General features: G+C 64.3%; 1 protein-coding gene across 10 annotated transcripts; it reads left to right on the plus strand.

Moving 5' to 3' along the window:
- Window positions 1-215: 215 nt before the first annotated feature.
- SLC49A3 (solute carrier family 49 member 3) lies at window positions 216-8876 on the plus strand. Of its 10 annotated transcripts, XM_019963139.2 has the most exons (10): window positions 216-506; window positions 3191-3349; window positions 3532-3745; window positions 3892-3968; window positions 5398-5535; window positions 5655-5771; window positions 6353-6505; window positions 6773-6930; window positions 7089-7198; window positions 7680-8876. In XM_019963139.2, the coding sequence occupies exons 1-10, from the start codon at window positions 369-371 to the stop codon at window positions 7859-7861; spliced, it is 1446 nt and encodes a 481-aa protein (XP_019818698.2). In that variant the 5' UTR covers window positions 216-368; the 3' UTR covers window positions 7862-8876. The 10 variants fall into 10 exon arrangements, 6 of the variants coding, with proteins under 6 accessions (XP_019818698.2, XP_070648089.1, XP_070648090.1 ...); XR_011567333.1 differs by lacking the exon at window positions 216-506 and having other exon boundaries at window positions 768-3349; window positions 6773-6893; XR_011567334.1 differs by lacking the exon at window positions 216-506 and having other exon boundaries at window positions 768-3349; window positions 6773-6893; window positions 7720-7853.
- The last annotated feature ends 2265 nt before the right edge of the window (window positions 8877-11141 follow it).

Below are 11141 nucleotides of genomic sequence, written 5' to 3' on the forward strand. Positions count from 1 at the left end.
GTCTAGAGCATTGATTGGAGGCGCTTTGCAAACTGACTCCAGCCTTCTCCTCGAGGTTGGCCTCCAGCCTACAGCTGTTACTTGTTTGGACCTCAGGAAATAGGTGGGTGGGGGTGGCGGAGGGGTTATTTCCACACCCCTTTCAGGAAGTGCGGCCTTTCCGCGAGGCAGTGACTTCCTGGAGCCGCTCCTGACCCACGTGCGTGAGCGCATCCATCGCAGGGCCTCGCGAGGGCATTTTGGTCCCCTTTCAGCCTCACCAGTGGTAACCCCTGCCTGTGGGGCGGGTTCTGACCCGACCCCACCTCCGAGGGCGGTCCTGGCCCATCAGCGCGGCTCCAAAAGTCGGCGGCCCGGGTGCAGCGGCAATGGCGGGGCCGGCGGGAGACTGGCCAGAGGCCGGCGCGGCGACCTCGGTCCGGAGCGCGCTGGGGGGCTACCGCGCCTACGCCCGCCGGTGGGTCTTCCTGCTGGTGATCAGCCTGCTCAGCTGCTCCAACGCCACGGTAGGGGCTGGGCCGGGGCCGGGCCGGCGGGGCAGGGCTGCAGGACAGGCCGGGACCTTGCCGAGCCCGGCCCGTCGACGTCCGGTGCGCGCCGAGCGCCGCTTCCCGTTGGAGAATCGGCCGCTGAGAACTCGCTCGGCCAGTCCCGGGACGCAGCCCTCCAGTTTCGCGACGGCGGAACCGCGGGGGAGGGCCGCCCGCGAGCTCAGCGCAGGCCGGGGGCGGAGAGCCCCTTCCTTGGCGGAGGCTGCGCAGGTAGAGCGGGTGTCCTGTCTGTCCTCGGGGGCCTGAGACCCGCGGTGGTTTCGACAGGATGCCGCTCCTGCCTCCGAAAGGGTCACTGTCCACGGCCACGGAGGGATCCTCCCGCAGTCTCCCTTCTCTGCCAAGTGCGCACCCACTGCAGCCTGGGCACCCGCTCTGCCCCCCTACCTGCCTCTCTTCCCTGGGCCCTGACCGCCCTCCCACGGTTTATGGCTCACTTCCAAGGTCCCTCACCAGAGGTCTTTCTTGCCTGCCCACTCAGTCCCTTTCTTCACAGCCACCCCGCTGGGGTCAGCAGAGACCCTTCAGCTGTTCTAGAACTGACCCCACTGCTGGCAGGGACAGTGCTCATCATCACAGCCCCTGAGACCAGAGAAGCCCCCGCGAGAACCAGGTCTGCCGGTTCCAGGGCCCCAACTCTCCCAACCTGCTGCTCCCCGAGACTCGCCCCTTGAGGGCCGAGGCCCTCTGCCGGCCCAGCACGTGCCACGGCTCAGCCAGCAGACCTTTTTCTGCTCCTCCAGCCCCGGGCTGTGCCATCCTGCGTGCCCTGGACTGCATGCTCTTCCCAACCTGAGGCTAGTGGCTGCCTGTCGAGCGGTCAGGCTGCAGAGCTATGGGGCCCCTGGGTCTCCTCCTGTAGGCTGCTTGAAAGAACACCGTTCAGCCTCACACTGGACCTCAGGGAGTTGGGCAGTGAGGGGTGGCCACAATCATGAAATGCAAAATGGCCGGGGGGTGGGGAGTGGGGCCTGAAGCTCAGGGAAGCCCCGAGTGGCAGAGGTCAGATGTAGAGACTGTGACAAGGCGGGGCTGGCAGGTGAGGGCAGCCCTGAAAGGTACCACCTCGGAGAGGTTCTTGGGCAACAGCTCGTCTTGGACGTCACTGCAACCTGTTCGGGACCTCTTTCCTCCTCCTTGCGGGCCAGCCCTGTGCTGGGACAAGTGCCATGCCCAGCCTGGGACTTCAGAGATGGTTTCTCTGCAGCAATCGGTGGTCTGTGTCTGAACACCGTGAAGCCAGGATGGGTTTGGGTGCAGTGGTTTGAGAGTGCAGAACGGGGGTCTCTCTCAGCCCCCTCCAGCTGCTTCAGTGTCTGGGGGTGGATGTTGGAGGCCGAGGCTGTGCTTCCGCACTTGTCTCGTCCGCAAGTCGTCATGGAGCAGACAGGAATCACACCAGGACTTGTCATGGTTCCCACGGGGGTCGCGGCAGGGAGCTCGGGTCAAGAGGTGCACCCTCGCTTACTCCTCCTGTGGCCAAGTGTGCAGGGCCCTCAGTCCTGGGCAGAGTGGGCAGCATGAAGGGCACGTGGGTGGCGGTTGCAATGAGGCCTCAGTGGCCCTGGAGTGGTCTGGGTGAGGGACAGCGTGGGGGACAGCCACCTACATTTTCAAAGGACGCACAGGGCCTCCCGGCAGGCTGGGAACACATGGAGGAAGTCCGCGTCCTGGGCACACAGTTCCCCCCACGTTGCTGTGTGTGTTTCAGACCTGTCTCCACCCTGCTGGCCACAGGTTCTGGGGGGGACCGAGGGGCGAGGCTGGCAAAGGTGGGCTGCGCTCAGAAGGCATAGCAGCCAGAGCCAGGCTTTCTCGCCGCTGGATCAGCTGGGCAGGAAGCAGGTGGTGGCACCAAGCTCTTTCTGAACCTAGAAGCTCTGTCCTGAGAAAAGGGAAGAAAAGGCAGCTGTTGCCCAAGGTCGCTGTCATGTGGGGCTCTGTGGTCAGAGCTCTGTTCGGGTTAGGAAGGCTGGATCCTGCGGCCTCTGCCGTGGGGGCAGGGTGTGAGGCCTGGGTGAGCTGTGCCTTCTCAGAGGTGGAGTCCGTGGGGCTTTGATTTGTGACACCTTCATTTCTGCACCAGGCCAGGACGCCTCCCCACTCCCTCCTGCAGTAAGCCCTGGTGCACCGGCGTGTCCTCCATGGGCACTGAGTGTCCATGGAATGGCCCCCACAATGTGCTCCTTGGCCTGTCCCATCCGGGCAAACTACATGCCCACGTGACAGGGAGCCGGGGGACCCTCTCCCACCCCCTGGCACTCCAGCTTTGGCCAGCACCCAGTCTAGGCTCCCCCCACCCCGGCATGGTGGCCATCTCTCTTCTGCCGTCAGCCCCAGGCCTTCTCCTCAGAGGGTCAGTCCTGGAGGCCTCGCTGTCCTGCAGGGTCCAGCCAGGTTGTCCGCCTCTGTCTGCCCCGGGAACATGCCTGCAAGGATGGTTCCGGTCCTCTGCCCCGACATGCTGTCTGAGCTCCCAGCTGGTGCCTCCTCTCTGGCCTGACCAAGTGAAGACCCCAGCCCTGATGGGACCCCTGGACCCTTTCTCTCCCTCAGACCAGCCAGCCGTGCCCAGGGCAGCCAGCAGCCGCAGTGTCTGCGGTGCCTGCCCCGGGCTGACTCCAGCCTGTGTCTCGCAGCTGTGGCTCAGCTTCGCACCCGTGGCTGACACGATCGCCCGGCACTTCCTCCTCTCCACCGAGCAGATCAACTGGCTGTCGCTCGTCTATCTCGTGGTGTCCATCCCGTTCGGTATGGTGGCCATCTGGGTTCTGGACTCCGTTGGACTCCGCAGGGCGGTGAGTCAGACCACACACCAGGGCCTGCTCTGGGACAGGCGGGTCCCCAAGCATGGGATCGAGAGCCACCCCCTCCTCCCAAGATCCGAGTCCTCAGGCAGAGCCACTGGGTGGTGAGTGGAGGCTGGGGCAGTGGGGGGCATCCCGGCTGCTGGGCAGCTCTTCTGACCCCACCCTTGCAGACCACCCTCGGCGCGTTCCTGAACTTCTGGGGGAGCATGATCCGCTCCATGCCCTGCATGGCCGTTGACATCCAGGACCCGTTTGTCTTCCTCCTGGGTGGGCAGACCTTCTGCGCCCTGGCCCAGACCCTGGTCATCTTCTCTCCAGCCAAGCTGGCCGCCTTGTGGTTCCCTGAGCACCAGCGAGCCACAGCCAACATGATCGGCACCATGTGTGAGTCTCAGTGAGGCCGGCATCTCCTCTGCTTCAGCGTGTGGCTGGGCGCTTCTGTGCACTCCCCGCTCTGGGGGCCGAGGGCTCCTCCGTGGATGGGGGCCCAGCCTACCTTCCTGAGCTGACGCACATCCCTGTCCATCTAGCAAATGCCCTGGGTATTCTGGTGGCCAACCTGCTGTCTCCCGCTCTGGTGAAGACGGAGGAGGACATCCCCTTGATGGTGAGGGAGCTCACAGGTGCACGCATGTGTGCGCCTCTGCGTATGACGTAGGCTGTGTGTTTGCATGTGTGTGTGTGCATGTTCCTGGGCTGTGTGTGCTAGTGCATGTGTGCGGGGTGGTGGGCTCGTGCACCCACGCTGCCCGTGTGAGTGTGCACTTGCATCTTCTGTGGACACGGCTGAGTGCACCCCGTGTACATGGGGCTTCCTCTGTTGCAAGTACTGGGCACCTTCCGAGCGTCAGGCACAACCCCAGGCTGCTGGGTGTTTTCCTTGGAGGGGAGAGAGCACCAGGGCGGCAAGAGGCTGGCTGCAGGAGGATGAGGCATTGCGAGGGTGGGGATGAGGACGTGGGACCAGAGAGAAAGGCGCTGAGGTGGAGGTGAGACTGAGGGGTGCGGCTGCAGCCAGAAGTGTGTGTCTGCTGAGCAAGGGGAGGGCGGAGGGAAGCGTCAATCCAGGTGGCATGCGGTTGGCTTGATGTGATGGACACCCTGGGGGGATCTGAAGGGAGAGTGATTCCATCTGGTCCAGAACAGCTCAGGGAACGAAAGGTGTGCCTGGAGTGTCCAGGGAGAGAGCCTGGGCTGTGATTCAGCTGGGGAGTGGGGTGCACTGAGGAGTGAGGGGCTTCTAGCTGGGGGATGGTTGGGGTCACTCACAGAGGTGGGAGAGGGGGTCCAGGTGACAGTTGGATAGAGCGCCCAGAGATGGTCGAGCTGAGGCCATCACTGTCGGAGTCACCCTTGGGTGAAATTTTCAAAGCCAGGTTTCTGAATGCAGCAAAGCAGAGGAGGCCCCGAACGGGCCCTGGGCTTGCTGGCGTCCACCTGGAACGACAGGCGAGGCGGGCAGTGAAGAGGCAGCAGCTCGTCTGGAGCCTAGGGAGCAGGCTTGAAGTGCCTGTGTGTGGGTGCGTGCATCCACGGGGACCTGTGCGTGTACACTCATGCCCACGTGCATGAGTGTGCATCCACGGGGACCTGTGTACGTGCATTCACGCCCGTGTGCGTGTATCCACGGGGACCTGTGTGTGCGTGCACTCACGCCCATGTGCACGTGCGTGCATCCAAGGCCACCTGTGTGAGTGCAATCACGCCCGTGTGCATGTGTTTGCATACACAGGGACCTGTGCACGTGCACTCAACGCCTGTGTGCATGTATCCACGGGGACCTGTGTGAGTGCAATCACGCCAGTGTGCGTGTATCCACGGGGACCTGTGCGAGTGCAATCACGCCTGTGTGCGTGTATCCATGGGGACCTGTGCGAGTACAATCACGCTCGTGTGCGTGTATCCATGGGGACCTGTGTGAGTGCAATCACGCTCGTGTGCATGTATCCACGGGGACCTGTACGAGTGCAGTCATGCCCGGGTGCGTGCATCCATGGGGACCTGTGTGCGTGTACTCATGCACACTCTCCCCACAGCTAGGCACCTACATCCTCCCTGCTGGCCTCACATTCCTGTTGGCCATTGCATGCCTCTGGGAGAGTGTGCCCCCCACCCCGCCCTCTGTGGGGGCTGCCCAGTCCACCTCGCTGTCGTTCCTAGCTGGGCTGAAGCTGGTTAGTGCTGCGCGTGCTGTGGGCCCGGGGGGTGGGGGCGAAGAGGGGGAGGGGCAGGCCACCCCTGGAGCCTCCGCCTGTGCTGCGAGGCTCTGGACTGAGCGGCCCCTCCCCTTTAGCTCACGAGGAACAAGGCCTACATGGTCCTGGCTGTGTGCTTTGGGGGCGGCATTGGCATCTTCTCCAACTTCTCAGCCCTCCTGGAGCAGGTCCTCTGCGTGAACGGCTACTCCAGCGTGAGTGCTGGCCCCGACCTGGGGGCCCCCCACCCGGACACAGCCTTGGGGGCCTGTTGACCTGCTGGTGGCTGTGGAGCGGCCCACGAACTTCCCAAGTGCTGTCTCCACACCTCCTGTTAGGGTGCTCCTGAGATGCTGTGAGTCTGGGTCTGCAGACAGTGGGTGGCAGCCATGGGCTGGGGTGCTGGCAGAGCCCGCCTGCTCCCACAGCCCTCCGCCAGCCCTGTGGGTCTGTCTGGTATCAGACTCACAGCATCTCGGCTGTGCCCGCTGTGGTCTGGCTTCAGCACTGGGCATGGGGTTCAGGCCCCGAGTGTTCCCAGTTTCTCAGAGGTGACAGGCGTCGAGGGCGTCTGCAGAAGCCAGGCCCTTTCTCTAGGACTTGTCCAGTTCCTGGGTGGAGGTGAGACAAGGCCGTGGCACACCCAGGGAGGACACCTCCCGTCCCCGAGCCTCCCACATGGTCCTCCTTGGGCCTCGGGTGCTGCTCAGTGACCCTGCCGTGGGTTCCCTGGTGGTGGGGTACACCTGGGAACAGATGGGTTCAGATAATGGACAAGGTGCCCCCTACCCTCCAGGAATTTGCGGGCCTCTGCGGGGCTCTCTTCATTGTGTTTGGAGTCTTGGGGGCAGTGGCTCTGGGCCTGTACGTGGACAGGACCAAGCACTTCACCGAGGCCATCAAGATCGGCTTCTGTCTGACGTCTCTGGCCTGCGTGGCCTTTGCTGTGGTAAGAGTCCTCTTGAGCTGAGACCACCTTGCAGAGGGTGAGAGTGGGGTGCCCCAGGGGTGGGGCAGCTGGCAGGTTGGCCATAACAGACACCCAGACCCACTCAGATCCAGGTGCCCCCGCCGGGGTGTCCCTGGAGTGGTGTGGGCGCTGTGGCCTCTCCAGCCCTGGCACTGCCCTGCCCCCGACAGGGCTCGGCAGGGCCTGGGGTCCAGGCTGGGGCACTCCTGACTCCTGCCCTGCCGGTCTGTGCGGCTTGCTGTCCAGGTGTCTCAGCTGCAGGGACAGACCATCGTGCTGGCCGCCATCTGCTCGCTGCTGGGGTTCTTTGGCTTCTCGGTGGCGCCCGTTGCCATGGAGCTGGCGGTCGAGTGCTCCTTCCCCGTGGGTGAGGGCGCGGCCGCGGGCCTGGTCTTTGTGCTGGGGTGAGTGCCCATTCCCATGGCTTTCCAGGGACCCAGGGACCCTCCCCTTGCCCCCACCCCCAGGACACACCATGGACGACCTGAATGCCTACTGCGTGCTGCCCTTGGGGTCCCTGGGGCAGCACTGGGGTAGGGCTGAGGGCTTCGTGGCTGTGTAGGCAGGCCGAGGGCGTTCTCATCATGGTGCTGCTGACTTCCCTGACCGTGCGCCACGCGGAGCCGTCTGTCTCCACCTGCCAGGATGGCCAGGGCCCGCTGGACTGGAAGGGTGAGGCCCAGGCCAGGAGGCTGACCCCACCCAGCCCTGGAGTCTCCCTTCCACTGGCCTCTTTCTCTTGGCAACCTCCACTGTCCTGGCGGGTGGGTGCAGGGCGCCCACTGAGGGGTGAGGTGGGTTGGGGCGGACCGAGGGCAGCAGGCAGAACCTGGAGCGCAGCCTGGTGGGAGCAGCCCTCACGGGAGCCCACCTGTGACCCCACATGAGCGGTTTTGAAGTGAGATCACAGACAGGAGAGACACAGTAAGAGACGCAGAGAAAGACAGAGATGGAGACAGAAAGCCAGAGAGACAGGAGTGCGGTCATGCTGCACGCCCACGTCCTCAGACCTGGTGGGTGACCCTGGGGCTCACGGCCCCTGGGTCTGCAAACCTGCCTCTTGGGGCCAGGCGGGGATCTGTGCCCAAGGCTGCTCTGGGGTCCCTTGCACCTGGGCGAGTGCCTCAGGCAGCGCTGGGCCGTCTCTCCCTAGCGCCCATGCTGCTGATGGCCGGCCTCTGCGTCCTCTTCAGCTGCCTCTTTGTGCTCCTCTTCCACACACCGTACCGGCGCCTGCAGGCTGAGGCCGACGCCAGCCCCTCCATTCAGGAGGATGAACGCCCAGCAACCGCAGCAGCCCTGGGCCACGCGCCCTACCTGGCAGCCACGCCCTGAGGCTCCACCGTAGCACCCTGGACCCCAGCAGCCCCTTCCTGGAACTGGTGCTCCTGGCCCTGGCTCCTTCCTCCTGGGAGCCCTCCAAGACATCTCAGGGGCCCTGTAGAGGGCCAGAGGCTGGAGAGCAGTTGGCATGAGAAAAAGAGGACCTGGGGATGTGAAGGGGAGGCAGGGACGTGGGCTCTGGTCCCTTTGGCTGGACCTGTTACGACTGAGGCTGGGACAATGTTGGCATCCTGGGGGGACCCAGGGTTGTGGCAGGGGGGCCCAGGGGATTCTCTGTGGCCGTAGCAAGAAGAGCTGCTGCTGTGCAGACAAGAGGCCACTGACCAGGGGTACCCCAGTGGCCACACCAGGCCCAGGGTGGCTACTGCAGGGGCTGGCCTGGCACTGGGGGGGCCAGGGCGAGGGGGGACTGAGTGGGTGTGGGACTCCGAAGGCCCCAGCGTGGCTGAGTGTGGGGTGGACAGGTGTGAGGAAGGCCCTCCTTGAAGGAGCCTGTGCTGGAGCCACCCGTGTCCACCTCTGCTGACCACTGAATGACCAGCCCTCCAGCCTGGTGCCGGCACAGATGGGCAGAGCAGGTGGGGCCAGGCTGGGCAGGAGGTGGAGGGTGGGCCGCAGGCAGACGCTGCTACTCCCTGAAGACCCTCCTGCCCCCAGGGGGTTACCCCTACCCCAGACCTTCTCCACCCCATGGACACTCCCACCCCCAGGAGGACACCTCCGCCCAACAGAGACACTGTTTGTGGGCAGGAAGGTTTGTGGGTTCACATTTATTCAACTGGCCACAGCCCCGTGGGGTGGGGTGCCTCTTGCTCCTCTTCCCAGGGGTGAACATGTGGCCCAGCACCTTGTAGCCCAGGCTGCCTACAGTACCGCTGGTGGAGAACTGGAACATCTGGTCGACCTGCAAGTTTGGTGCGGGGGGTGTCAGGCCCAGGACGGCATGGAGGGAGTGGAGGGTCCCCAAGGCTGCAGCCAGCAGGTGAATTACAGGAACTGGACTCCAGGCTCTGTCTTGTTTGTGTGTGTGGGGGGAAGAAGCTGGGGGAGACCCTGCAGGGAAAGGGGTGGGGCTGCGGCTGGCGTCCCCCTTCCTGGACACTGGGCGTCCCACCCTCCCGATGCTGCAGCTTCTAGGGGCTGAGGCACATCCCCCCGGAGCCCCGAGGGCCATGCTTGGGCCTCACAGAGGGCCTTGGGGAATGACGTAGGGCGCCAGGGGCCAAGCCTCTTCAGCAGTCATGTTGTCGGCCTGGGATGCGAGCTGCCACCTGCTGCTGAGGACAGCAGGGAGGGGCCAGGTTAGGCTGTTCTGGGGAAGGACTGGCCCTGAGCTGGAGCGCTGGCCCCAGAGGAGCCCTCTGATGGGTTCTCATGGGGGCAGGTCTGCCCCCTTCAATCCCACCTGCTCACAGGGCAGGTACCTCTTGGGAGCCTGTCCCTGGGTGAGTCCTGGGCACTAGGGGGGACCGCAGGGAGCCATCCCTGACTGCCACATCCCTGGGGCACCTGTTCATGAGGCTGAAGTAGCCCCCAGAGGGGCTAAAAACCCAGTGATGGTCTGAATGGCAGTGACTGCGGGCCCCACGAGGGTATGGGTGATCGTGCCCTGGGTTTCCCTGAGGGACTCAGGATCCTGGGCAGGCTGATCAAGACCTGAAAGCTGGGGCAGGTGGGGTGGGCCTGGCTTCCTCCCGCCCTGGTGCCCATGGTCATGCTCACTAGTCCTTGTTGGCGCTGCCCTTGCCATCGGGGTCCAGCATCTTCAATGCGCTGAGGACAGTCTCCTCGGGGTCCGTGCCTGCCCACAGGAAGCCTCGAGCCTTGGGCGTCTCAGGTGCTAGTCCTGCCCCTCACCACCCAGGGCTCCACGTCCTTGCCCACTTGATGCTCTCAGTGGCCTTCCCACTCTGAGTGCCTGAGAGACCCTCAGCTCCCACCCCAGGGTACTGTTCTTGGAGTCCCCTTGGTCCTGCCAGGCCCAGAGGTGAGCGATTTCTCAGTGAGGGACAGAGGCCCTACCAGCCAGTGGAGAGGTGGGCCTGGGCTGGGGGCCGTTCCCGGAATGCCAGGTCCTAGAGACTTTCAAGAGGTCTGCAAATTTGGGTTTTATGTGAGATATGCAGACATTAGGTGTCGAGTAAGTGCACACAGAGTGCTGGCAGGCCTGCAGCTGGCCTGGTGCTCACCCTCAGCTGCTCCCCAACACGTTCAGGAACACGGTGAAGTCGATGGGCCCCGAGGCCTCCTTGAACGTGGCATCCAGCTCCTCATCCTTGACTTTGATCTTGCCTGTTGCGGGAATGGGGGATGGGGGTGGGGGTGTCACGGGGCAGGAGTATCAGCTGCCCTGGTGGCCTTGTGGTTGGTACAGGCACCCCGGGGCTGCCCCGCTCCGTCATTCTCCAGGTGTCCCCAACCCCCGTTGCCATGGGAACTGTGTGTAAGCACAGCAGGTTAAGTTGGGTGACTGGCCACCACTGCCCACCTCTGTGCAGCCTCTCTGCACACCTGGGCTGGGTGAGCTGTGTCTTCCCTTGCGCTGACCACAGAGCTGGGGGACAGAATACCCCACCAGCGTGACCCCTGCTTCTCATTTCCTCCCAGAAACGAGGGTGAGGGCCTCTCTAACGTGGACCTTGAAACGTGGGGCTGCAAGGTCCTGAGGGCTGGAGTCGGGATACCGAGGGAGCAGACTCTGCTAGGCCGGCCTTCTCGGGAGGACCTGTGCCCCTTTCTGCCGGGGAGGCTCCAGGGGTGAGGAAACCCTAGCTCTGCCGGGGGCTGGGAATGGGGCCGGTGGTGGGCAGAGGGGCACCCACGGCCGTGCCGCCCCAGGAAGGGGCTCGGGCCACACGGTAGACCTGGCCTGTGAGTCCAGAGGGGCCAGACATGGCCATCCCCTCCGCTGGGAGCCAGCCTGCACTCAGGCTATACTTTGTACCCGGACCCCGGATTCCCTGCCCAAGCCTCGAGCCCCTTCCCGGGCCGTCCCGGGGGCTGGTCTGGGGGGACCGCGGCCCGGACAGGCCTGGATGTGGCTGCGGCCGCACTGGAGCCGCGGGCGGGGCGGGACAGGTAGGAGGGAGCTCGGTTTTTCACTTTGTACAGTGGACTCACAGTTTTCAAATATTTGTACCCGAGGTGTGCGGGCCTCGATTTGTGCTCAACCTGGTTCGAAAATGTCAGGGGACAGGAGGGTCGCACCTGCTGCAGGGAACGCGAACTCGCTGCCCGGCCACTGCCCATGCGGAAGCCGCCGCGCGCCGCG

Source organism: Bos indicus, chromosome 6, assembly GCF_029378745.1.
Source record: "Bos indicus isolate NIAB-ARS_2022 breed Sahiwal x Tharparkar chromosome 6, NIAB-ARS_B.indTharparkar_mat_pri_1.0, whole genome shotgun sequence".
NCBI lineage: Eukaryota > Metazoa > Chordata > Mammalia > Artiodactyla > Bovidae > Bos > Bos indicus.

Coding starts and splice junctions, on each gene's coding strand:
- SLC49A3 (XM_070791988.1), top strand. CDS start 2,696: ATGGGCACTGAGTGTCCATGGAATGGCCCCCACAATGTGCTCCTTGGC. Junction 3,746..3,891: donor CAACATGATCGGCACCATGT/GTGAGTCTCAGT, acceptor CTGTCCATCTAG/CAAATGCCCTGGGTATTCTG. Junction 6,931..7,088: donor GGCCTGGTCTTTGTGCTGGG/GTGAGTGCCCAT, acceptor GTGGCTGTGTAG/GCAGGCCGAGGGCGTTCTCA.